At 54.6% G+C, this 27,335-nt stretch overlaps 1 protein-coding gene and 1 non-coding gene across 2 annotated transcripts; both read right to left on the reverse strand.

Annotated features, from left to right (window-relative positions):
- Positions 1–26,796, reverse strand: IP6K3 (inositol hexakisphosphate kinase 3). Its single transcript, XM_003923156.3, has 6 exons — positions 26,591–26,796; positions 14,551–14,926; positions 7,816–8,029; positions 6,321–6,496; positions 4,694–4,869; positions 1–2,436 (listed from the first exon to the last, which is right to left on the reverse strand). Exons 2-6 carry the CDS (start codon positions 14,747–14,749, stop codon positions 1,969–1,971), a joined length of 1,233 nt encoding a protein of 410 aa, XP_003923205.1. The 5' UTR covers positions 14,750–14,926; positions 26,591–26,796; the 3' UTR covers positions 1–1,968.
- On the reverse strand, positions 6,818–6,924 carry LOC120363376 (U6 spliceosomal RNA). Its single transcript, XR_005578933.1, has one exon. It is a non-coding gene; the product is annotated as a U6 spliceosomal RNA (small nuclear RNA).
- Positions 26,797–27,335: the final 539 nt, after the last annotated feature.

Below are 27,335 nucleotides of genomic sequence, written 5' to 3' on the forward strand. Positions count from 1 at the left end.
TACACTTTTTTAAGGGACATCTTTAGGAGGAGATGGGAACATGGGCTGGGCCTCAAATGATTGGGAGAGGAAGAAGAAGGCCTCATACATGAGGGGTGCCATGGGGTAAAGGAATAGCCAAGAGGGGGCATCACCTGGGCAGGAATTGGGACCCCGGCCACAGAGAATAGTTGTGACACAGCTAATGACCTGGGTGGGCAGCCCCAAAAGACTTGGATTCCAGCTGATCATCTCTGTGCCATCCTTAGGCAAGACCCCCCTCCCCCGCACCCAGAGCTAAGAACAGGTGAAGGAATGAGAGCTAAGCCAGGGGGCTTTGGACCTGGTTGATGTGGTTTCAGATTCTCAAGCAAAGACGTGGCCTGGAAAAGGCAGTATTTAGTGCTCTGCTTTGTCATTAGCAAATATTTAGTTTTAGGCTGACTCCCTTTTGTCACCCAACGTGCTCTGACTCAACTCTCTCCTACCCTGGCCACACAGCATGCAAATGAATCACATCATTGCCTTGGCCAAACATAATTTGGGAAGTTAACCAGCTTAGAAACCCATAGAGTATGTTCTAAAATTAAACAAAAGTTTTTTTTTTAATTATCCAGTCCACTCTTTCTTTTTATTAGTGTGGATTTTGCAGTGTGGATAGTAATTATCCATGAGAATCAAAAAATTACCTAATTTTGCATCGTATGAGATTCACATAAAAGGACCACTTACTTCTCAGGTCTGGTGCCCACCTTGCAGATACATACAAATATTTTCTTAGCCACCATTTCCACCCGAGTTCCCTGAAGGATTGTAGGAAATCAGTGAACTGTTCTTGTGGTATACTCTAGTCGCTCATAAATTGGAACTAGCATGCAGTGTGATCAGAATAAACAAACGGAAAGGGTAATAAGGCGCGCCAGTAATCACTGGTGACCTCGGCAATTTTATTAACAAATTTATTTCCCTAATTGGATAACGTATCTCAGTGCTTGACTCAAGGGCATTGTAATAGGTTTCCATACTGCAGAAGAAGGAATTAATTAGAACTGTTTGTTCTTATTCCATATTTACACTTGTCCACCAGTCTTGTAAACGTTGCCCCTGGTTTCCTCAGTCCTCCAGGTCCTTCTGACTCCCCAGCTCACCCCCAAAATAAATAAATAGAAAGCAGAGAGTAGAGCCGGACATCAGTGGTCCCTCCTTATGTGCATTCTACCCCACCGCAAGCCGCGTCTCATGGTCAGAATGTGACGGAGTCATCACTTCCAACGGGAACTCCAAAGTCTGTTCAGAGATTCCTCATTTTAGGAGATTTTTTGGGGAAAAAAAAAAAGTCTGTAAAGGGACCCTCCTCTCCACGGGCAGAAACGGAGAATCGTGGGCCTCGCTTTGCCAGAGTTTGTGCCTGGGCTTGGCCTTGTCCACTTAGAAGCTGGGTGCAGAGCAGGTGAGATGGGCAGGTCTGTTCTGCTTCATCCTGTCTCACCTAAAACACTGCTTACGAAGCTAAGAGGCTTTCATGAGCTCTGCCTGCCCTTGGAATGGGCAGCCCATACAAGGAGAAAAACCATGAACTCCTGAACTCACTCTTCAAGGCGTCTTCAAGTCACATTTTCTGCCTCACAGCCTGCGCCGACTGTAGCATGAGAACAAGTAAACATTTTTAGATGCAAATACTCCAGAATGTCACAGCAATGCTGGCCTCTAACTCGGGCTGCTCCAGTGTGCTCCAGCAGGTGCCACTTTATCCTGGCTGTCCCTTCTCCAGTGAGCAGCATTGGAGCACGGTGCCTGGGGGATGTGCAATCACCTCCAGAGCTGATTTGTTCAGCAGCTGTTAATATAGTCTGCCATATATAGAGAGGGCTTTGAAGGTAGATAGGACTATGATGAAAACATGGAAGGGGTGTCTGGACTACCCTAGCAACCAAGAGGTCCCTTTTGGAGATCTACAGCCCAGAAAAATCCAGGTAAGCCTGGAAAGTTTCATTCTCCCTCTTGGATATCCTGCAGGATCCTGATGAGGTTTTCCAGGCCAAAAATATAGCCCGGGTCTGGTCCATCGTAGGTGGTGTGGTCGTTCCAGGAGCCCTTGTACGTTGTGTGAGCAAAGTCAATCATGCGGACGTCAACCTTGGTGAGGCCATCGGGAGAGCTGCCGTGGGCCGCCTGGGGAGCCTCCCGAGGGTGCGGGCTGCCTGGGGCTCTTTCTGGCGCTTCCTGTCCATCATAGATGATGAGGAGAGAGCTGGAGTAGAAGCGGTATGAACTCTGGCTCCTAATGACCGAGAGGAGGGCCTGGAGCTGGCGCAGGATGGGCTCCAGGAGCTCCCTCCGGAGGTGGGTTCCATTATGCAGGAACTGACAGAGGGCTTGTCTGAACCCCTCCACTGAGAGTTTTCTTCCATAGTACTTGTCTTTGCAGAGAAAGTGCTTCTTACTGGTTTGATAAACCTTACATTAAAGAGATGAAAGAAAATATGAAGAAAACTTTAAAAAATTGCATCTGGTACGGTTGCAGCATCACAAGCTAGGATAATATGTGAACAGATTTTTAGGAGATGTAGGCAAGAGTGACTGAAATGAGCAGAAGATGATCTTCCGTCAAGTGCCAGGGTAGCTCTTCCATTTTAAAATGCTTTCCGTGCAAGTCTTTAATAGTAATCCAAGGTCTAAAGATCCTTCACCCTACAGAGGTGACTCTCCACCCACGAGAAAAACGTTTGGATCTCCTTTCTTGTGAATTTCCAATGTCAACCTCCAAAACATGATTTAAGCCCTGGCTTCTGGCCCTCTTCAATTCAAATATTAGCAAACCCAAGCTAGGAAGCTTTAGTGGGAATCTGAAATCACAGCCAATGGCCTTGGAAAGCCAACTAGATTAAAATTTCCCCAACAAAGTTTACAAAGTCCTTTCTCTGCAGATTCCAAGGAAACAGTCATGCCTCTTGAGGTGGAGTGGGGTGAATTGTTTGAAGATAAAAAAAAAACAGGCTAGGTCAGGTGTGGACAGAGTTTCCAGGCAGCCGGTAGCGTGGAGGGGAGTCTAGAGGAGGAGGGAGGTTCATGGCAGCTCTGTGGGGCTGGTGGCTCCTCTCCTTGGCAGCGTCTCCCCTCCTCTCCCCTGTTGTGTCTTGGCCAACAGAAGGGAGCAGATGGAAGAGAGATGCTGACGGGGGACAGTGGCAGCCACCCCCGTTTCATTCAGATGGCACAGGCAGCAGCCGAGGCTGAACGGAGGCCAGCAGTGGGCATGGCCAGAGAGGGGCTTGGCACCCCTCTGCCTGGCACACCAAGAAGGGTTGCCTGTGCCTGGCCAAGACAGTTTCTCAGGTCTTTCCTGCCTGCAGATTACACGATATGTTTATAGAAAACCAGGGTTGAAAAAAACGATATGATAGACTTGGTGTTGCCTTTGGAGGGCTGCAGATTGGCTGCCAAATTAGCCGTCATAAATACATGACAGGCATCACTTTCTAAATAAATCAGATCAATTTCAGAAGATTTGAGGTCCAGAGAGAGATGCCATTTACACCACAAATCATCACACTCCATTCTCTTGAGGACTGCATTCCCGGCTTTCCAAAGGACATCTGTGCAACAAATTTATAGACTCAACTTCCAGCTTCAAGGGGTGGCAGTTTCAATTAAGGAAAGCTATAACGTTTACCGTCAAATCGGTGTCTGGTTTTGCTTGGAGTAGACAGACTATAAGAGTGAACAAGGAGAGGAAGTTTATCTCCTCCTGTTCTCCCGCAGCCCTGCCATAAGCCACATGAGAGTCCCAAAAAGGAGGCGTGGGGCCTGAGTTATAGAAAATAACCATTCCTTTGCCAGGGTTAGCAGGTTATGACCTTCCCACTTTATGTATTTATTTTTTGAGATGGAGTTTCACTCTAGTGGCCCAGGCTGGAGTGCAATGGTGCTCTCTCAGCTCACTGCCACCTCCGCCTCCCAGGTTCAAGTGGTTCTCCTGCCTCAGCCTCTCGAGCAGCTGGGTTTACAGGTGAGCGCCACCCCCCATTCCCAGCTAATTTTGTATTTTTAGTAGAGACAGGGTTTCTCCATGTTGGTCAGGCTGGTCTTGAACTCCTGACCTCAGGTGATACACCCACTTTGGCCTCCCAAAGTGCTGGGATTATAGGTGTAAACCACCACACCCGGGCTGACCGTCCCACTTTATTAGCCAGAACTGGTAGCAACAAGTTGGAGAAAAAGGTGGATTAAGAAGGGGAAGTGGCTAATAGAAATTCGAAGAGCCGACTGCCGAACAGCATCTAAGAAGGACAGAAGTCAGCTTGATCATTCAAGAGAAGGAGGACTCAGGAAGCCACGGGGTGCACCAAGAAGCCCTTTCTCTTAGTTCTTCCCGCAGCCCAGGCTCACACTCTGCTGTCAAAAGTCTGCTCACAACAGGAGCGGGAGCCGCATGGCCACTGTGGAAAGTTTCAGCTGCCAAAGTTTGTAAGAACACGTTCAGACGTGATCGTTTTTGACATCACTGTTCTGACACACTGATCCAGTGTGTCACAGACCAGGTTATGCATTTCCTCATTGGAAAACTGGCTCCTGGCTTCCTCTGTAGCTCCCACAAAGTGAAAGGCTCTGCAGGACGCAGTGGCATCTGGATGGGAGACATCCTTGCGCCACCGTGGACGTGCCGGGATGTCCCACCCGCCCCACCCCGTGGTGGGCCCTGCGACCGACCTACCTGCATGCCGCAGATGCGCACACCGAGGCAGGCTGACGTGCTCTGCGCACACTTCTGCATGTGGCGGGCCTTCTTCTCCTCGGACGCGTCATCGCCGTGCTGCCGGGTCCCCATCTTCAGATCCAGGACGCAGGGGTGCGTATACTCTGACACTACATTTTCCAGCAACAAGAACCCTAGTCACACTAAGTTAAGGAAGGCTCTGAGGACTTCAGAGTGGCTGCCCTGCCAGAGGCCATTCGTGTGCTTCTGAGGCTGCCTGGAAAATCCCAATTCCGGGCACCATTCTTCACTCCCATTGCCTTCCTTACAGACAAGCTCATCCTTGCTATTAAGAATTCACAGTATTAGCTTTGCAGGCTGCTTTAATAAGTCCATTTATTTAGGGGGAGTTGATGAGTATGTGAGCTTTTTTTCCTTTTCCATTTTGCTCTGAGGTTCAAATCTAAATGCGAGCGTGAAATCCCTGGCAGGCCATGCCCAATTTACATTTTACGGCAGAAAATCATAAGGCTAAAACCTCCAGTCCTGCTGAATGGACCAATACCTTTTGGGAGAAGTGGGTTGATGTTAGCTTTGGAGATGAGTTGCAGGAATATTAATTTCAGTGGAGCAATTATCCTGCAAAAGCTTCTTAGGGATTATGATTGCAGATGTGTCTTGGTAAATACTATGAAACCAGCCACCCATTTGCAGGAAGGAGCCCAGCAGTGGTGACAGAGGGGCCTTTCAAACCTAAATTTTCTCCCTGAAAACTCTGTGGTGAAGGGGACTTACCTCCTCCCACGGTCCATCCCATGGGCACCGCCCTGAGGGAGGAGCCACACTTCCCTCTCACTTCGTGGGCCCCATGAGAAGATGCCTGCAGGGAGAATTTGGAGGGATGGAAGGGAGGTTGGGGCTGGGGACCCATCCAACTCTCTGAGCCCCCTGCTGCCCCCATCTAACATGGCATTCATCATTCCTGTCTGACCACAGACACTCCCATCGCAGCCCATCTGTACTGCCAAGTGGCAAAGACACAGCTGGCCCCCGCCCCCCAACTAACCCAGGGCACTGTACTCAGCATAATTCCCAGTCTGCCTTCCCTGTACTGTCTAGCTGTTCTTTTTTTTTTTTTTTTTTTTTTTTTTTTTTTGTCATGGAATCTTTCTCTGTGGCCCAGGCTAGAGTACAGTGGCGCAATCTTGGCTCATTGCAACCTCTGCCTCCCAAGTTCAAGTGATTATCCTGCCTCAGCCTCCCGAGTAGCTGGGACTACAGGCGCGCGCCACCACGCCCAGCTAATTTTTGTATTTTTAGTAGAGACAGGGTTTCGCCATGTTGGCCAGGATGGTCTCCATCACTTGACCTTGTGATCCACTCACCTCAGCCTCCCAAAGTGCTGGGATTACAGGCGTGAACCACTGCGCCCGGCCTGTCTAGCTGTTCTTTTGGAGGTACCTGGTTTCTTCTAGGACCGGGGTTTGCGGGCTTGTGCCTACCAGCTGTCCCTCTCATCTGTCTCTCCCTGCCCACCCTCCCTTGGCCCCGTGTTTGTGTGTGTTTCCTGTACCCTCCCTTGCCCCGCCGTGTCTCTCTGTCCCTCTGCCCTTGGGACCGCGTGTGATGGAGATGGCAAGGATACGATGCCGTTTGTTCTCCGGGTACTCGGAGCACAGGCGAGTCAGGTGGGCTTGGTGGCAGTGCAGGCCCCATGGGTTGAAGCTCTTCTTCTCCACCTGGTTCCTGTTAGTGTCTTCCACCAGCGAGAAGTCTGGAGTGTTGAGCTGGGGCTCGGACCTCAGGAGAGCCTTGGCCGGGCTGCAGGGGAGGGGAGCACAGGACAGTCAGGGCAGAGGTCTGAGGAAGGGTACTGCTGCCTGTGGCTGACTGGGTTATCTGAGATGGGCTCTGACAGGGTGGTCCCAGCTGCTCTCCAGGGCGGCCATCACCAGCCTGGGGCACCCTCCCTACCCAACTAGGGTCCAGACTGCACCACACTGCAGCCCTCAAGGGGCTTCTCCAAACCCTGGGATCACTTATGAGAAACGTTTCCCCCTCCAGAGGGCTGAGGTGATTGGAACTCACTTGCAGGTGATCTGGATTATTAATGGTCTTACGATTTTTTAAATTTTTTTAATAAAAAATATGGAACGCTTCACAAATTTGCGTGTCATCCTTGCGCAGGGGCCATGCTAATCTTCTCTGTATCGTTCCAATTTTAGTCTATGTGCTGCCGAAGCGAGCACGATGGTCTTAGTATTGAGGCAACACAGTAAGGGGGCAGCGGCCCTATCCGGAATCACGAGCCTGGGGTTGGACGCCAGCACTCCAGGAAGCAGGCAGGCTCTCACCTCCCTGTGACCTCAGAAGGCCACGGGAGTGGGGTGTGGGCTGCGGGGAGCTCGGGACTTCGGCTGACCCTCTCCTCCTGCCCTCTCGCATTTTGGCATCGCCATCTGTGAAATGGAGATAATGCACCCGCTTCCTGACTCCAAGCCAAGAGGCTTAATGAGATCTGCTGCACTCCTTGGGAAGGGAGGTATTTTCATTGTATTAGCTCCCTTTTGTTTTCCATAAATGTTGTAAAAAGCCCCAGGGAGCCTTTTCACCTGAGAAAGGTCAGCTGACATCGTCAGAGGTTTTGGTAGGGGCCTCAGGCGCCTGAGCCTCCTGCATCTCCAGGGACCCTCTGAGTGCTGAGCTGACCTCCCTCCCGGCCCCTTCCAACTGCTAGGGAAAGAGATGATTTCCGAGAGCAATTAGCTGCACTTTTCCTCTGCATACACCATTCTAGGGTTTCTGTTCTGCACATTTCCTCCCCAGAGACACTTCATGGTCTCGGTGAAACAGGTATTTAATTAAACAAATATGTACCGAGTACCTACTCAGTAGAGAACTCTGCCTGTGCATCGACTTCTGAGATAGAATGCATTGTAATCCTCCCTTCTAGAAGTGGCATAAAGAAAATCCATTCCTTTCTTTGGTCACATTGGTTATTCTAGACAGAGCATTCATCTGAATTTCTCATTTTCTCAGCGCCAACCCTAATGGGGAGTGTTTGGCCTTGGGCAGAGGTGGGAGCAGTGCCGGTCCCCGCCGAGGGACAGGGTTTCTGTCATCCTGCCCAGTGGCCTCACCTCTCCTTGGATGTGCATGCCAGCTGGGCATGTGGCCACTGGGCAAGAGCGCAGGCGCTGCCACTGCTGCCGGTGGTCTGCTGGAGGGTCTGCCAGATGGCCACCGCCGCCGACTCTGTGGAGACCTTGAAGGGCTCCCGGTTCTCCTTCAGTGGGTTGGCAACCAAGCTGAGATGGCCTGTGCTGTCTTTCCAGAGGTGCACGGTGACGGTGCCTGCAAACACACGATGGGGGGAGGAGGGGAGGAGCCACATGGGGAGGCCTCCTCTCGGACATGTGGCAGCTATGCCAGGGTGGGAATGTAGCTTAATGGCCCTCGTCCACCTCCCCCTTCCCCAGGTCCTCTCTCAAGGAAGAGCTATAGGACTGGCCTGGTTTTGCCTGAACCGATTCTGTCCCAGAACGAGCCCCGGAGCTTGTAGAAAATGGCCTTGGGCCGATCCTGGCACAGCCTCTGCTTTATCTCACTTCCCTGCCCCTTCACGCTTTAAACAAAGTCAGCTCCGCACATTTTGCCCTCGCATTCCAGTTCCTCTGTGCACAGTCGCACCTCCCAGCCACGCCACAGCCAACCCAGCTCTGCCCGACCTGGGGGCATCGGAGCCAGTCCTCTGTGAAGGGGCCTCTCGCCTCAGGGTGCCAGTGAGGGAAGTTGGGCCTATCCCATCTCTCCTGGTGCCCTCTGCCTCCTGATCACCCTTCCTCTCCCTCCCATAGATCTTTATCTGACCCGCTTCTTCCAGGAAGCCTTCGTCTCATGGCCTTTCAGGGCTCAGGGCTCCCCGTCGCCCCTTCACTCACCCTCCCCTGTCTGTCTGCCCTTGAGCTGATGGCCAGCCATTTCCTCTGGTTAGACGCATCTGCACATGAAGATTATTGGTGGAACATGGATCTTTGATGAAACAAGCCTTGTGAGATTTCCCCAACTGTGGTACCTCCTACCATCGGTGTTGGTCATGAAGGCACAAAAACCACTGTCGTGAAAGTGAAGAGTATCTGAAACGCCCTTAACCTACATGCTAAGGGGCGTCCTCCTGGGCATTGGCTGGACTTGCGTAATTAGCTGTGTCGGTCACATTAGCAGCTCTCTGGCCACCCTTTAGCTTCCTCCCTCTGCTGGTGGCAGAGCCCTGGCCGTCTTCCATGGAGCTTGGCCTCCAGTGGTGCCGGGCCTCGCCACAGTCCTGGTAGTAGCACAGGAGATGGCCACCCTTGTGGTTTTGGGAGAACCGGAGGTGAGAACAGATGTCCTCTCTCCTGCAGCGGATGTGCTCATCCTCTCTGCGCCTGCCCTCACCCGTCCACTCTGCACCCGCTCCATCCTGCTTTGTGCCGAAGGGGTGACCTGATGGAGTGTACCAGTGGCTCCCTTGCCCTCCGGTTTCCCAGTGGGTTTGCCCAGTGCAGGGCACTGGCAGGAGATGTGAGGGTAGGAGGAGAAAGGTTGGGCATTGATTCCACTGGTTCCCTCCCCACGTCACCATGTTCATACCCTGCTGTGTTCCTCTGTGGCCCTCCTGGCCTGGGGTAGTGACAGCTTTCCAGTGTTGCTGGTCCCTGGGTCCCCCGCAATCCCTGGTTATTCCCCTGAATCCTCCATATACTTCTGCAAACAGTTCCTTCTTTTTGTTTTTGAAACAGAGTCTTGGTCTGTTGCCCCCAGGCTGGAGTGCAGTGGTGCAATCCTGGCTCACTGCAACCTGCCCCTCCCAGTTCAAGCAATTCTCCTGCCTCAGCCTCCTGAGTAGCCGAGGGATTACAGGGATTACAGGTGCCCACCACCACGTCCAGCTAATTTTTGTATTTTTAGTAGAGATGGGATTTCACCGTCTTGGACGGGCTGGTCTCAAACTCCTGACCTCGTGATCCACCTGCCTTGGCCTCCCGAAGTGCTGGGATTACAGGCGTGAGCCACCGCGCCCCGCCAGACAGTTCCTTTTTACGATTCTCTTCATCTAACCTTTGAATGTACTTTTTGTTTTCTGCTGGGCCCTGACCAAGAGAGGGTGGGTTGCAAGTTTGTATGTCCTCCAAGGTATTTATCTCTTCCCCCAGCCACATGGTCACCTTCTCAGAGTAAGTGGCAGTTTCTGCTGAGCCAGCCGTGAAGGCAGCTGATCTCCCTGCCTGCGTGCCTGCTGGGCCCTCCTGGGCTGGTCAGCGTGGGCACTCACTTTCAGGGCTGCTCTATAATTCAGCAAGTCACTCTCCAGAGCTGCCTTTGCCTAGCTGAGCAGTCTCCCTGGGCCAGTCCTGTCATCTCAGATTCCCAGTGCCCTCATTTTGCAGCCTGAGAGTGACATTCAGTCCTCTCCATCCCCTAAAAAATGCTGCCCTTCCTCATGCCATCCCACGTCCTGTGAAGTCTTCATGATGATAATGGTAAGGCTGTCTCCAACCCTGGCATTTTACCGTTCACCTGCCACCAGCATTCACCCCTAGGCCAAGGCCACCGTCGCTGTCCTGCTCACGAGACAGGGGCTGACGGCAGGTTGGGGAAGGAGTCACAGAGCATCATAGCCACCCTGTCTTCCACCTGCTGGGTGGCCCCTTGCTAGTTTTCCCTTGCTACCGCAAAGTCGCAGTATGCCTGTAAGGGTGTTGACGGTGGCCGCAGAGGCTCAGAGGGATGGGGAAACCTGCCCAAGGTCACACGGTTGGTGTGGGGTGGAGCTCTGGGAGGGCCACGCCAGACGTGGGGGTAGAGGAAGGGCAGGCTGTTCTGGAGGGTCTGGTGTCGTCACGCTGTGTTTACCCCAAGTTTGCATTAGGAACATTCCTGCTGTGTCCCCAGTCATGTTTATTCTGGTGATTCTGTTCCAGAGGAGAGAACAGAGAGGCTGTGATTCCTTCCCTCAGTGAGGGTCGTCAGCACCAAGGGCTGGGAGCCCAGGCTGCAAGGACATGGCGTTTATATTTCCAGGCCTGTGTCTTGGGAAAGGAGGGCTGGAGTGCTTGTTTCAGAAGCCAACGCCTCTCTCGAGCCCATCCCTCCAGGTGCGACAAGGGGAGAGAGCCACCAGCCTCGCACAGGTGCTGGGGAGCCCGGGAAGGTGTGCCGGTCACGGGCAGGGCCCTTTTAGGTCTTGGAAAGTTCAGGCTGCCCTCCACCATCTTCCTTGCCACATGTGAGGCCATGGTGACAGGCCTGCCAGGAACCACAGTCTTGGGAGCCCCAGGCCCAGGAGGCCTCCCTGGAGGGACAGGAAGCGTGACCTTTACCCGTTCCTCCAGCCTCCAGCACTTGTCTGATCTCATCAGTTCTGAGTGCCTGGGTAAATGGAGGAGAGCAGAGGTGCAAATAACCCAAAACCAATAAAATCCAAAAGTCATTTCCATTTCTCATATTGTCAGAGTTACACAGCCAGGCTTTGCGTCTCTGCCTCTCTCGTTCTGCGTGCCTCTGATGGGCTGTCTGTCTCCAGCTCTTGTCTGTCTTTCTCTCCCTCTGTCTCTCTCACTCTCCTCTGTGGCTCAGCTCAGGCCTTTCCTCTGAAGTCCAGGACCCCAAGCAGATAGTCCCCTTGCAAACAGGCTCTAGCTGCCTGCCCTTGACGGAGCAGCGTGCCAGTGGAGTCCAGGCTCCTCTGCTGGAGCCATGTGAGCTCCAGCCTGGTTTCCAGCTTGCCCTGCGTGTCTGTGGGGATGAGGCCTTGGAGGCCCGTGGGCTCCCAGAGCTCTCTGGACAGGAGAGTTTGGGACCAGGAGAGCGTGGGAGCCAGCCAGAGTCTTCCTGCCTGTCCACAGCCCTCCCTGCCCACCTCGACCCGAGACCATGCCAGCTGGACAGACAAGAGAGCTTACTGCCACGAGTGGCATGCCCAGAGCATCTCAGCAATTTTGGTTTGGCCGAGCAGCTTCCTGAGCCTCCATGAATATTCTATCATGTATTTATTTTTAAGTTTATGAGAGCATTTACTTGCTGCCGTCTGTAATGTGAGTCGGGTCAACCATTAACCAACTGGACCTGCGAGCGCGTCCCCGTTCCTCAGCGCCGGTGGGCAGCCTGGCAGGAGGGGGACACAGCCCCGAGGCACCATCACGCCTGCGGAGCCCAGCAAAGGTCCTGGGCAAGCCCTGACCCAAGAGGCTGCCCTCTGGAGTGATGTCCGTGCCCATTGTCCTCCCTGATGCCATTGTGGTGCAGAGCGGCCAGAAGGGAGAATACACGCTCCGTAGCATGTGGTGGCCATTTCAGAAATGGCCCCTCTCACTGGGGGCTGTTGCTTTAGGGGAGAAAAGGGAGGCCCCTGTGGCAGCCATGTGGGGATTCAAGTCCCCCTGACCTGAGGTCCTGGCTGAATGAGCCCCGCCTCCTTGGGCTAGATGGCTCCTGAGCACTGACACCTGAGTCTACCGCTTTAGTAACAGTGTAGCTGAGTGGAGTGGTCCGCGTGGCCAAGAGCCCACAGTCGGGAGCTGGCTCCGAGCCTGGAGTCCTGGCTCTGCCTCTCAGTGGCCGTATGGCCTCAGACCCGCCAGGTAACCTCTCTGTGCCTCAGCCTCCTCATCTACGACAGTGGGTGATAAAGGCCCCTGCCTCAGCGTGCCGTGAGGACCGCGGGAATCAGCGCGCGGAAGCCACTTACGCTTGTGTCAGGCGCAGCAGATGCGGGTTTGAGCAGATGCTGCTTTTCTCAGCAGCAGCCTACGCCCCCCGCGAGGGCCCTTGCAGGGACTCTTCCCATCGATGAGCCGACTCAGCCACCCGTCCTCCTGCCTCTGCCCCTGGCATCTGAGCACCTGAGTCCTGGGCCTGGGCCTTGTCCTAGAATGTCCTGAGATGTGTGTATTTCCTCAGTCAGTGCCTGGACCGTGGCCCTGTGTGAGTCGTGTTCTGGTCAGTGAGTGAAGCCGCGTTTCCGCTTCATCCAAGCTTGGGCCCAAGGGCCCTGTCTGCCCCACCTGCAGGCAGAGTAGGCGGCTGGCTAGGTGGTGTCTCAGGGGTGTCATGGATGCCCTGACCCAGGTCCCTCCTGGCTTATATAGAAACATCATCTGTGAGAAGCCCGAAGGCAGAGGCCAAGGCGGCCTCTGTAGCTGTGGATACGTTCAGCTCTGATGCCTTGGCTCAGATTAATGTATGGAGTTAGCAGAGCCCCAAGGGGGCTGACCCTGGGATGGGGCTGAGCTGAGGGGGGAAGCAGCGGGGAGCAGAGGCCTGGACAGAGGCCAGCGCTCCAGGGTGCTGAGAGTGGGGCCCTCCTACCCCCACCGGCACGTGGCCGTGTGCAGGCTACGTGCAGAGAAGGGGATGAGGATGGCCTCCTGAAGGCCAGGCCAGCCTCTCTGCCTCTCCCACTTGGCCTGCAGCTGCCCAGCATCCATCTCAGCTCCAGAGCTGTGTGGAGCAGGTGTGAAATGCTGCTGGCAGGTGGCTGCCCCACACACGGTCCTGCTACCCATCTGCTGGGCTAAGTTCAGCTATGAAGGGACAGACATTAATTCCAGTGGGTGCTCTGACAAGATGGGAAGTGACCCATAACCAGCCAGGTGATACCAGCCTGCGGGCCCGGAAGACCCCAGGGAGAGGGAGGCCCGCACAGGCGGCCCAGCGGACCGTCTTCCCCTGTCTCTCAGTGTGTGACGCTGATCGGTCTTGTCTTAGACTCTCAGGAGGTCCTGGCAGGCCAGCCTGGACTCCAGGCATGTGTGAAACAGTGCTTGGAAGCAATGCTCAAGGCCCCAGGCCCTGGTTCCCCCCACCAACGTTAGGTCTGGACCATACTAAATAAGAATTCCTGGCCCTCACCCCGAGACTCCAGGCATTCTGATTGACAGGTCTGGCATGGGGCGTGGGAACCCGTGTGCCTGTGCGCACATACACACCATATTCCCAGGCCAGATTGCACTTGAGAACCACCGGGCCCCATCCTTCCCAGTTATCGTGATTATCGAAATGCCAATGTGTTTTTGACCAACTTATTTGGATATTATTATTACCTTCACCACCAACACTTTGACAATAAGGGTAGCAGCTTGCCATCATGGGGTCCACAGTCCTCCAAGGAGGTGATTTCTCTGAGCACTCACTCCACCGCTGGGGTCGGACACCTGGCAGAGCATGGCTGAGCCCTGTGAGCCTCACTTTCAGAAAGCTGGGCGTGGACAAATCAGCCTGGCCTGGGGAGCCTGGCCCCTGCCTGGAGGCCAGCAGGCAGCACCCTCCTCACCCGCTTTCTCTCCCCAGAACCCACCTTGTGCTCAGATGCAGGACACGTGCCGCCCCGTGCAGAAGTTTCCCAGCTACATCCAAGCAGCAGCCTGTTCCCCTGGCTTTGCCCCTTCCTGGGCAAGGATGGGAGTTCTGGCTTCCCAAACCAGCCACATCCAGCATCTCTAAGCCCTGTCCCAGGCCTGAGGGTCCCGCCATCCTCCTGGGCTTTCAGAGGGAGGTTTAGGAGGCCCCCGTCTGCCCTGTGTTTACAGCCAGCATCAGATGAATGCGACCTTGAGGACTGTGTGGGCAGGGTGCTGTTTCATTCTCTCCATCACTCGAAGCCTGCCGGCTTGAGCTAATTTGTAAGGAAGCCCAGTAGCATTACACTCCAGACCTGGAGGCTTAAAGAGTTCAGAGAAACTAGGACAGCGAAGGCCAGCCCTGCTAGGAGAGGGGCACGTCTCCACGGCAACCCTCACACACACCCACAGCGCAGGAAGCCTGGGTGGGTGCACTGGATGAGCCGGCCCCTGTGTGGCGGTACCCGGACGTGGCCTGGCTGCCCAGAGACTCACCTTTGTACTGTGGGGTGAACTGCTTCATGGCCAGCGGCAGGGACTCATAGAAGCTCTGCTCCCTGGAGACGAGGGGCTTGCACACCGTGTGCTCGTCATACTTCATCACGCTCAAGTGCCCCCCGACCTGGTGCAGGAAGGGCTCCAGCTGCACGCCCACTCTCACGTCCCCGGCGTCTGCGCTGTTTTGCACAACCATGGTGGCGCACGGTGGCGGGGCGGGGGTCGCCGCACAGTCTGCTAGAGGAAGGTGTGAAGTAGAGGGGGCAGCTCCTGACAGCACACGGGGCCGTCAGCGGTCCTCAACTTTTTCCTTCTTGGCCTTTATCGCTGTCATCGCACAGCTGTCCTGTCTGTGGGTTCTCAGCGGGGACCTCTGGAAAGCAGGGGAGGAAGGTGGAAGTTATATGAGGGAGGTGGTGGCTGGGGCAGGGCACACTTGGAAGGGTCCACATGGCTTCGAACCCAGAACAGGTTCCTCACTGTTACCTTAAATAGTTCTGTGAATAACCATCCATTACTTCTAGAATAATCCGTCACAAGAAACCAGTTACAGCGGTTGCCTCTATGGAGCAGGGATGAGAAGGAGACTTTATTTATTTATTTAGTCAAGATGAGATCCTGCTCTGTCACCCAGGCTGGAGTGCAGTGGCATAATCTTGGCTCACTGCAGCCTTGACCTCCTGGGCTCAAGTGATCCGCCCACCTCAGCCTCCAAGTATCTGGGACTAAAGGTGTGTGCCACCATGCCTGACTAATTTTATATTTTGTAGAAACAGGGTCTCATCATGTCGCCTAAGCTGGTGGTCCACCCACGTTGGCCTCCCAAGTGCTGGGATTACTGGCGTGAGCCACTGTACCCAGCCAGAGACTTTAAATAATGTTTTATACTTTTTTAAATTTAAATATTAACACATTTAAAAATTCAAACAACACACCGTAAGCTTCCGGGGTGCAGAGACTGTGTCTTAACTACCCCTGTCCTGTTGCCTGCCCTCCTCTGGGGACGCTGATCCCAGGCCCAGCAAGAAGCAAGCTGAGCCCCTGCTGCTGCGGCTCTCACTGCCTTGCAGGGGATTACGGGAACAGGAGTGCCTTATTCATTCCTTCATTCCTTCCTTCATTCACTTATTTTGAGACAGAGTCTCTGTTGTCCAGGCTAGAGTGCAATAGTGCTGTCTTGGCTCTTGCAGGGATTGCAGATATAGGAGTGCTTGCTTTCCTTTTTCCTTTCTTTTCCTAATTTCCTTCTTCTCTTTCCTTCTTTCTCTCTTTCTCTCTCCGTCCCTCCCTCCCTCCTTCCTTTTCTTTCTTTTCTTTCTCATTGTGTCACCCAGGCTAGAGTGCAGTGGTGCGATCTCAGCTCACTGCAACCTCTGCCTCCCAGGTTTCAAGCAATTCTCCTGCCTCAGCCTCCCAAGCAGCTGGGATTACAGCCACCTACCCACTACCACATCTGGCTCCTTTTTGTATATTTTAGTAGAGACGGGATTTCGCTGTGTTGGCCAGCTGGTCCCGAACTCCTGACCTCAGGTGATCCACCCGCCTTGGCCTCCCGAAGTGCTGGGATTACATGCATGAGCCATCACCCCTGGCCAGGAGTGCTTTATTTTTTTTGGAAAGCATGGCTGTGCACCCTTGCTTTACCTCATAGCTCCACCACATAATTGCTGTGTGACCTTGGACAAGTTACTGAACCTTTCTGGGTCTCAGTTTATCCTTCTCCCTCTGTAGAACAGGATAATAATGATATCCACCTCATGGAGTTAGGAACATACTTGAGATGAGGCCTGTGGGAAAGCAAGCCCAGTACCCAGAGCAAAGTGTTCCGTAAACGTGATCTGTCAGTATTTCTAGTGTTATGGCCATGCTGGCCCCATTTTCCTCGCAGCTCGGGGTTGGAGGACAGCAGGCCTCTTCGCAAATGAGGACAGCGAGGCCTACGGTGCCAGGCACAGGGTCGCGACTGCCAGGAGGGTGAAAGTGAAGCCGGGGCTGCTCTTCTCCAGGCCCGGCCCCTCCACCCCCTCCCCCTCCTCTTACCCTCCCCGAGGGTGGGCCTGTGGGTTTCAGGCAAAAGCTGGCGCTCTGGGCTGGAAACCCAGCCCCTGAAGACGTCCTGACTTTGTCTCGGGAGAGTGCCAAGGAGACCCTGCAGGCGACACTTCTCCTGCCCTGTTGGTCCTGTCCTGAGAGCACATTCCCACAGCGGGCCCGTCACCACCGAGTTATTAATACTCTCTCCCTCTGCTGGACTCCCGGTCATGGATGCCACCAGGCTGGGCAGTGCTGGGCATGATTAGCCCTCTAATTGACCTTCAGTCCAGGCCACGGGCACAGCGGCTAGATTCATGCACAGCGGTACCCATCGATTTGTTCAGGCCTCTGGCTCAGAGACTCCTGCCAGCCGCCCGGACCTCCAGCTCTCACTTGGACCCTGAAAACCTCAAGACAGCCTGTTCACTCCCCAACACTGGGCCTCTTCCACACTGGCTACGGCCCTGCAGGAGGGGGAAGGAGTGTGGCTTCTGGCTGGTACATAGGATGCGGGGTGAGGTTTCTGTGGCCAGCTGCGTCACTGGAATGATGGGGTGAACCAGGGCTGCTGGGGAGGGAGAATGGAGACCTGACGGGGAGGGGGCTGGGCCCGAGACTCTGGCCCAGGCCTTTCCCCAGCTCTGCTCCAATGCGGCACAGAGGTGAGCCCCACCTGGAAGCTGTTTTAGGACCCGAGAAAAGTTGGTGACAGGTATCTGGACGCAGAGGAAAACTGGCCCACAAAAAAGCTGATAACTTCAGTTTGCTAACCCTTTGGTTATGGGACAGGATATGCCAGTTGCCTGGAAACCCAATCCTCCTTGCAGATTTGGAGAAGGCAGGAAGGAGTGGAGCAGACAAGGCAAGGCAGCCCGATGCCTCCCCTCTCACTGGGCTCGCTGGCATGCCCGGCTTTGCCAGCTGACCTGCCCCCAGGCAGAGAGGCACTTCTGGTGACCACAGGGACAGCTAGTCTGTAAAATTCGTTTATAGCCACTCCTGGAAGGAGCGAGGCTCCCTCCCCGCACACTCGTATCCCCAGGGCTGGTCTTGCACTAGCCAGGCCTGGCCTTGGCTGATGTCAGCCCAGCTCTGCTGGCACGTCCCAGCCAAGTCACACATGGGCCTCGTGCTGCTGCCCTGGGAAGTCCATGCCCCTCGTCTTTCCCTGGCTCACCTCCCGAAGGAGCTCTAAGGACGTGATCGTCACCGTAGCAAGGTGTGACAGGGAAATAATGCAATAAATGGTAACACATATGGTGCTTGCTGTGGCCACGTTCTAGTGTTTTGTATCGAGTAACCCATTTAAGCCTCACACCCCCTGATAACCCTGTGACGCAATTAGTGTTACCAGCCCCGTTTTATAGATGAGAAAACTGAGGCACAGTGAGGTGAAGTAGCTTCCCCGTCTGCACCTGCTAGGATGGGAAGAGCAGGGATTTGAACCCAGGCATGGCCGCCCCAGAGTGTGCTCACGTGCCACAGGGCGCTGAGGGTTTATCTACTTTAAACTTTAGGAAATTGAGCCACAAGGAGGCTGGGATGTAGCCAGAGTCACCTGTAAGTTTCTGGCGGTGCTGGGATAGGTTTTCTTGTCTCCCAGGCCTGGACTACCCCATCTGGTCTCCCCATCCCACTTGGGGACATTCAGTACATGTGCTAGGAGTGGGTGGGCTGGAAAGGGGAGCACACCTCTCCCCACCTCTGCAGGGACCACCATGAGGGATCAGGCAGGAGGCCAGCCTAGAGCAGGTTTGGTATCAACCTTCCCCACGGCCTTCTGGCTGCAGGTGTCAGTGAGACCCGAGCGGCGCTGTCATTCCCAGCAGGGAACTGGTTCGTGCTGCAGTGTCCCCTCTCTGATCTCAGGCATTCTCAGGAGCCCTGGCTGTACCCCTCAGAGAGCACCGGGTGAGCAGGGAAGACCCCTGGGCCTTCAGCACAGCCTGCCGCACAGCACCGCAAACTCCCCTCCCCCGGACTTGGACGAAATGGTAGCGATTGTCTATCAGGTAGCCAGCCTGTGGAATAAAAGCTGAACCTGGCGGCTCGGAAAATGAGGCCTTTTCTCTTGAGGGTCAGCCTAGGGTGTAGGTCAGGTGACATCTGCGGGGCCTCCTGCTCCTGAGCTGTGTGGTCTGCAATTCTGACACAGGTTGGTGGGAAGGGGCAGAGGGAAGAGGGAGGAGCAGTGGCTTCAGCCCCTGGAGCTTGAGCCTGGGCTGGGCAGGGTGGCTTTGCCACTGCTCGGGAAGGCAGTGTGTGGCTTCCCCTTGGCACTGATGCACCTCAGATTCCCAAGAAGACTAGGGTTCTTTATCTGTTTGTGCCTTTGTGTGTGAAAGGCCCATGTTTTTCCCATTCCTCATGGGCAAGTCCCAATTAAATCATTCAAGTGACAGGACCTTTCTCAGCCCAGACCTTCCTTTTGCAGCATGCAGGCACTTCTGCCTTTGGTATGGGCTCTGTTCTGTTTCCTAAGAGCCTTGGGCAAGAGTCAGAAGCCCAGGGTCTACTCCAGGCACTCCCAGAGCTTGCTGAGACCTGAGATGAACCGGTGAAGTGCTCTGAGGCTTGGCTTGCCGCCCTCTGCCACAGCCTCGTCATGACAAAGTGCAGACGCTCCTTTGTGGAGTCTTCTTTCAAGCATTCCCACCACACGGGGTCTGTCACTGCCTGGGTTATTCTCAGAACCGACTCCCTTGAGTCAGCTTGGGTGCTGGCTGTCAGGTGAGGCACCCACTGCCCTCTGACACGCTGCCGAATACCCTGGGCTCTCTTTAGTGCTCTGAAGGGAGACATTTGTCCTCTCCAGCCCACACCTCCTCCCACATCCCTACAGCTCAGACCCCTTGCCTGGCATCCTTCCCTAGGGCACCCTGGGGAGGCATAGGGTGAGTAAGAATGAGGCAGGGAAGAGGGTGAGATGCCCCTAGCCAGAAGAGCTCAACTTAAAGGCTGCCCACCCCCCCTGCTGCCACCAGGAAGTGGACAGATGGCCCCAGGTCCCTGTGTCCTCCTGCCCTGTCATTGCATCATGTCCTGAATGAAATAACGCTGGGCCTCACTCCAGGAGACTCATGGGGCGCAGCCACTGAGCTGGTTGTTAAATGAGGCCCTGGGCTGTCTGTGCCAGTATAGACCCTGCTCCGCAGCCCCGCGGGGCCTGAGTGACAGCCAGCCTGTGCTAGCCCATGAGCCGGGGAGTGGCTCATGGTAGTAGTCTGAAAGGAGGGTCACCGACAGCAGGGCCTCAAGTGTGTTTGGCTTCCAGAGTGGGGACAGATGACAGTACCAGTGATTCTAAGACCCTAAGACCTCACTGATGCCAGACACAATGACAGATGCCACCCATCAAGCTGAGGCGGATAAGGGCATCATAACTTGTCACTACTCGTCGGCACGTTTTGATTTCCAGAGAGTCTGTATGTTATAACTGCTTTCCACATACTAAATCTGGGTTCATTAACATTACAGGAGATGCACCTCTTTTAGGGCTTACACTCCCATTTTTGGGAAGGTGGCAGACGAAACCACAAATCAGACTTGTAGGGGTTCAAAATAGGAATAGATTAGTCATGGACTATATCTTATCAAAGCCTGTTGGCTTCTTTTTTTTTCCTGAGATGGAGTTTGGCTCTTGTTGCCCAGGCTGGAGTGAAAGGGGGCAATCTCGGCTTACTGCAACCTCCCCCTCCTGGGTTCCAGTGATTTTCCTGCCTCACCCTCCCTAGTAGCTGGGATTACAGGTGCCTACTACCACACCTGGCTAATTTTTTGTATTTTTAGCAGAGATGGGGTTTCACTATCTTGGCCAGGCTGGCCTCAAATTCCTGACCTCAGGCAATCCACCTGCCTTGGCCTCCCAAAGTATTGGGATTATGGGTGGGAGCCACCATGCCCGGCTACCTGTTGGTACCTGTTCTTTTTTTTTTTTTTGAGATGGAGTTTCACTCTTGTTACCCAGGCTGGAGTGCAATGGCGCGATCTCGGCTCACCGCAACCTCTGCCTCCTGGGTTCAGGCAATTCTCCTGCCTCAGCCTCCTGAGTAGCTGGGGTTACAGGCACGCGCCACTGTGCCCAGCTAATGTTTTGTATTTTAAGTAGAGACAGGGTTTTACCATGTTGACCAGGATGGTCTCGATCTCTTGACCTCGTGATCCACCGGCCTTGGCCTCCCAAAGTGCTAGGATTACAGGCGTGAGCCACCGCGCCCGACCCTGGCTTCTTATATCTGCAAACAGACTGGCTGACTGTGGCCATCGTCAGGGCTGTTCACAACATTCTGCTTTTCCCTGTGGGAACATGGTGATTGCAGCTTTGAAGGTAAGCGTGGCCCACGTGATTTGCTTTTGCCAGCGTAACGTGGATGGGTGCCATCTGTTACTTCTGGGTGGGAGCTTCAAGAGACTTTATCCCTATTCTCTTTCCCTGGCCATGGGGATCTTGGAAGCACATGCTGAGGTGTGGCCTCTGTCAGCAGGGTCCCTAAGTGACTGTACATACTGGGTATGCAGCATTACAGAAATAAATCTTCACTCTATGAAGTCGCTGAGATTCAGGGGTGGCTGTTATGCAGCAGAACATAGTTCATCCTCTTCCTGCTTCAGTAACAGCCAGACACCCAGTGTGGAGCTCTGAAGTTGAAAGCAACATCATTTGGCCAGGCGTGGTGGCTCACACCTGTAATCCGAGCACTTTGGGAGGCCAAGGTGGATGAATCACTTGAAGCCAGGAATTTGAGACTAGCCTGGCCAATGTGGTGAAACCCTGTCTCTACTAAAAGTGTTTTTAAAAATTGGCCGGGTGTGGCAGCGCGTGCCTGTAATCCCAGATCCTCGGGAGGCTGAGGCAGGGGAATTGCTTGAACCCGGGAAGCAGAGGTTGCAGTGAGCGAAGATCATGCCATTGCACCCCAGCCTGGGCAACAGAGCGAGACTCCATCTCACCAAAACAGAACAAAATAAAACAAGAAAACAACAACTTCACTTGAGTCAGGTACTCAACTAGTTCATTGCACAAACAGATCCCATATCAGAGCCGCTCCTAAGGGTCAACTCTGGACCCGTGGATTTATATTCACACCTCTGTTTCTCCAGATGAGAGAGTTCAGATGGAGACACAGAGGGTCAGAATGAAGAGTGTTCCTGGGGTCCTGAGCTAGCAGGCACCAGTGCTGGGACTTGGCCGTGGCGAGCCTGCCATTCTAAAGTCAATGCCCATTCTGACCACGAGCAGTCCTCTTGGATGGCGAGCTGAGCTGCTCTGCCTGGGAGTCTCGGAGACCCAGGAACAAGACCCAAGTCAGGCTCTTGGGGCCAGGGTGTTGTCTGGGGCCCTCTCTATGCTATATGCCTCAGTAACCTGTGTCAGGATACGGAGCCTTTCAGAAGCTGCACCTGGCTGGGCAGCAAGAGCCGCACACCCTGGGGAAGCAGGCCGCTGGTGGGTGGTGTCACGGAGCGCTCGGCAGCGTGGATTCTTAGGACCCTGGGTGAGGGCTCCCGCCCGGGGGCTGGCCAAGACCTTACCCAAATCCACACCACCACAATCTGCCGAGTAGGAAGGTAATTCCCCAGAGGTGAGATCATTCTCAAATGTATGTAAATTGTGTTGGTAATTACTAAAATACAAATTCATTTAAAGGCATTATTGAATTCCTAGTCGTTATTGTCATCATCTATCTTCTCAATCAACAGATCCTAAAAGTATAATGAGTATTGCATAGGGACTGGTAGGAAAAACACTATGTTGGCAAATGGGTCCTAGAGAAGAGGTTAGGAGAGGTATCGCTCCTGGCTGAGATGGGGGTGGTTTGAGGGATCCAGGAAGGGGTCCAGGAGGAGGGGAGATGTTGGCTCAGCCTTGGGGAGCTTTGGAGAGGGTCTCCTTCGGGGAGCGTGTGTACAGGGAGCAATAGGGAAGGGCAAGGACAGGGCGGGAGGCGGTGGCTAGAGGGGTGTTGTGTGGAGGAGGAAGGAGGATTCGGGAGTGCTGGGCTGGCCGTGCCCATGCTGCGGCACCAGGGTGCCCACCCGCAGAGGCAGCCGGCAGTAGAGGGGGATGGAGAGGGAGTCCAGCCTGGCCAGCCAGAGGAGATACTGGCCTGGGCCCCAGCTCAGCGCAGGGAGGTGGTCCCCTGAGAGCACCAAGATGCTGAAGGCTTTGGGATCACCTTCCAGTAAATCTTAGGTGTGGGGGAGAGGGCTCTCTGGTAGAAGATAATTAAGAAACAGCTCATAGCAAAAGAAAACTGTAATATAAAATGTGGCAGGCGGCACAATTCAAAAGCAGCGTGGTTTATAGCCTGCCCTCTCGCCTCTGAAGCTCTAACGTACATTTCACAGGCCTCTCAGAGCCAGAGGTTTGGTACAAGTACCATTCAATGTCTTTGTGGTTGCCCAAGGGAGCATTTTTTAATCTATTAGAGATGAGAGGACCCGAAAACCATTTAAAACCGCTTAGGTTGTAATGGGCAGGAGAAATTTGGAGTTTCTCACGTGGCTAGGGGTTGTGCATCATCTGAGGCCATCCAGGCTGGAAGGCACAGGCTTATTTCCAGGGGGAAAAATGGAGTTTTTAAATCCGTTCTAAAAATGACTCAAGAACTGGAGGATGCCGCGCCCTTCGCCCGCGTGGCTCCCTGGCTCAGTGGGATCAATAACTAGCACTGGGGGACTTCACACATCACTTTCCCAGCCGTGGCTGAAATATGTGGCTTTGGAGAGCATCTATTTCCCGGGGAAGGCTTGCTTTCTAGAATCACAGAGCAATACTTCATGTTCCTCAGTTATAGAAACTTATTTCGTGGCTGATTTTATCCTTTGAGAGGGTTTTCTTCTTCTCCTTTCTTAACATTTAAAATCTCCCAACGTTTCTGCAGCTTGAGGACCAAATACGATTTTAATACAGTGATTATTAGTTTAGAAGCCCTTCAGCCACTGACAAATGTGCTTAGCAGCACCAACAATGTTCTGATCTCGATGTCAAGGTGGGAGAAACATGGGGGAAAGATGACTCACGAAGCCGAGTGCCACTGGAAGGGCTGCTCTGGGGGAGGCAGAGGCTGCGAGGGTTTCTCCCTCTTGCTCCCCTAATAGATCCTGACCCCTGGACATGCAGCTCCTCAGCCATGATGGTTAGTAACTGTTCTGACAGCCCCTCCCAGCTGTGCTTTTCTCCTCTGGACTTTCCCTCTTGAAGCTGCACCCAGGATCTTGGATATTGCTAAACACCCAGACCTGCCTACAGATTTCTCAGCCTCCAACACCCCGCCCCACACCTGCCGCCTTCCTCTAAGTAATATGATCAGCCACCACCTGTCTTGTGCAAGAGGCCTGTGAGCCACAGACACGAGGTGCTGCCAGCGATTAGCATGGCAGTTTTATGGTTGCAAGAAGGAACAGTTCTTTCGGGTCAAAACACAATAATGCGAAGGAGCCTATTATGTGCCTGTGTGTTTGTGTTTGTGCGGGTGCTTGTCAATGCTTGTGCGTGTTTGCGAGTGTGAGGCTGAGGGAGAATGCGGGCAAGGTTTTTCCCCAGCAGAGGGCAGCAGCACACACGCTGAGGCCAGAAATGCCTGAGAAGGATTAACTGAAAACTCAAGCCAGCACCCAACTCCTCACCCAGCGACCGGGGGACACATTCTTGGACCAGCCCTAGGTTTGCCTGGCTTTGCCCAGACCTGTCTCAGAGAGCTCCGATGGCAGCTGAAGTTCTACCTCCATCAGGCAGGTATTTTTGAAAAGCTCGGAAGCCATCACTAAGGTTGGATTCTCCCCACAACGTTCTATCACATCTCCTCTCGCCCCTCCCCTCCCCATGCTTAATCAGGGTCAGGGGCTTTGGGGCAGGAGGTGGGAATGGGCTGAGGGAGGGGCTAGGGCACTTGAGAGCCCATCTGGACAGAGCAGGATGGTGTCTCCAGCAATACCCACGCCATTTGTCCGTCCCACCTAGGCTGTGGCACCCCTGGTGGGTGGGTGAGGCCTCTCAGCTGCCAGCTGGGCCTCTCAGCCCTGGATGAGTTGCAGTGACTAGTACTGAGGTAACACGCTGCAAAGGCAGCCCAAGGTGCAGCACGCCCCTCCTGCTCCCACGCCCACCCTTCGCCTCCCCAGCCAGTGCGCAGGCTTCTTCCCTGAAGGACCTGATGCTCATAAAGTTTCTTGCTGTTCCCTGTGGCTGCTGGTGAACAACAGAGCAGCCATCCGGATTTCTGTCTGGGAAGGATTTATTCAGTGCTCTGGAGAAAGCAGGAGATGCCGCTGGCCAGGGAGTGGGCTCAGCCGGGCCTGTGGCCCCTGGAAGCAGCAGGGTGAGAATGGGGAGGGCCCCAGGGGACCCTGTGGGACAGAGATGCAGAGAAGTGGCCCAGGAGGGGACAGGAGACCTGGTTCTGCCTCAGGCTGCCTGTGCCTGCCTCTCTGGGCCTCAGCTTCCCTATCTTACTGAGAGCTATCTGACCCTGCCATGTTCTTACCCTCCTACGGGACAACCCACCCTTGGATTCAGCAAGGCAATGTGGTGGGGGAAAATTACCATGGTGGGGGTCGGGAGGTTGGCGGAAACTCTTCCCGATTGAAAGAGATTTAAGAGACCTGCTAACCCATGCCTCTTGCCTGGATCCTCTTCTGACAAAGGATCAACACACATTGAAGGCCAGCTGGGGCGAGGAGAAGGCGGGCAGGAGGCAGACGCTCACGGGGAGTTGTTCATTTGTTAGTGGACAGTGGGACTGGGTTATGTGAGGACCTACTGGGGACTTTGTGGCAGGAGAGAGGCACGCTGTGATGTCAGAATACTCCAGCTGTAGCATATTTGATGAAACAAATACGACAAAACTCGGGCCACTGCTGAAATCAGGCACAGAATGTACAAGTGTTCATGAGATCATTCCCTCTGTTTTTGCTGTATGCTTGAAGTTTTTCGCAATAAAAGGTTAAAAAATAAATGGGTAACTTCTAAAGAATGTAGAAGCCCAAGTCCCTCCCCATGGGATCAGAATTTCTGGGGAAGGGGCCCGGCATGGGGGGTTTAAGGCCCTCAAGGACCCCGAGGACCACAACGCAAGCTCAGGTCTCTGGTTCACTAAGGGACCTAGAAGAGCCAGGGTAGGGGGCAAGACTCTGCCGCTGCCCAGGCCAGCAGGGACCACCACCTGGTGGAGACATGCCATGACCCCCGTGGCCCCCACCTGTGGTCTACCACCACGCTGCACCAGGCCCCAGGTCCCAGGCAGCTGCTGTAGGTGCTGATGTCACCAACCCTGTGCCCTCCTCCCGCCCCTCCCGTGGAAATCTGGGGCTGCTGGGCTAGGACATGCCGTTCCTGGGCCCCGGGGATGCTGCCCGCCTTTCTTGGACACCTGCCTCTGTTAAGGGTTAATGCAGCCCCCTGTACCTGTCCCTCCCCCTAGCTTCCTCTGCAGTCCCAGTCCGCCCTGAAGTGAGAGGGCTCCAGGCACCCTTGGAAGGGGAGGAGTGGAATTTCCTTGGGAGAAGGGAGAAGGATGAAAGAGGAGCACATGCCAGAATTCCTACATGTTCAGCCGTCCCAACACCCTTCCCACCCTGCCACACAGAGATGCACAGACGCCATCCCAACACCCTTCCCACCCCGCCGCACGCAGATACACAGACGCCGTCCCAACACCCTTCCCACCCTGCCGCACACAGATACACAGACGCCGTCCCAACACCCTTCCCACCCCGCCGCACGCAGATACACAGACGCCGTCCCAACACCCTTCCCACCCCGCCGCACGCAGATACACAGACGCCGTCCCAACACCCTTCCCACCCCGCCGCACGCAGATACACAGATGCCCACGAAGACGCTGGACCCTCCATGGGGCAGACTCCCGGCCAGCCTGGAATGGAGATGAGACCCCAGGCTATGGACAGGCCTTGTGGACATGAGACCCCCCTCTCCCCTCAGGCCCCGCAAAGGCTCAGTAAGGCCAGCCCTGCCCATCCCTGCCCACAAGGCAGCACTCACCAGAGCCTCCTCTGAGGTGGTGAGGAGTGTGTGTAAGGCAGGGCCCAGGAATCTTGTCTCTCAGTGCCCACCATGTACAGGCGTCAGCAAGGGCCCGTCCCAGCGTGGAGCATTCACTGTCCGCCAGAGCCCTGGTGCTCGAGGTCTTCCTTCTGGGGAGGGAGGTCACCTGACCCTCTGGGGAAGGGCAGGAGGGGACTGGCATGTCCAGCTGTCAGCTGGATGTTCTCCTGCTCTGGGGCAGGGCCAGAGGGGGTGGGAGGGAGGGGTCAAGAGGAGGAGAGAGAAGGGGGTAAGGAGGCGTGGTCTCAGGCAGGGGAGAGTCCAGCTCAGCTGCCCGCACCATGTCAGGACCTGGGCACCAAGGGCCGATCGCCCCAAGGCCCCCGGTTATTTTTTGATTCCTCATTCAAAAGAAAAGGGGTGAGTCTCGGGTTGGGGGGTTCACGCTCTCCCTTCTGCCGGGCTTCTTGCCCCGTCCTGTCTGCAGGAACCTCACTGCAGCTTAGCCCAAGCTGTGGCCGCCAGAGAGAAGGAAGTCAGGCAGCAGTCAGGCTGAGGACAATCCGTCCATCAAGAAGCATTTTTTGAAGCCCTCTGCTAGGGCTGACCAAGCACCCCCAATGTCAGGGGATCACAGCTGGGGGGCTCAGCAAGTCAGAGGGCAACTCCAGGAAAAGCGTCTGGTGAGAGAGTAGAGAGGACTTTGCAGGGAGCTGAGAGGGCATCCTGGACAAGGACAGCA

This window comes from Saimiri boliviensis, chromosome 4 (assembly GCF_048565385.1).
Source record: "Saimiri boliviensis isolate mSaiBol1 chromosome 4, mSaiBol1.pri, whole genome shotgun sequence".
Classification (NCBI taxonomy): domain Eukaryota; kingdom Metazoa; phylum Chordata; class Mammalia; order Primates; family Cebidae; genus Saimiri; species Saimiri boliviensis.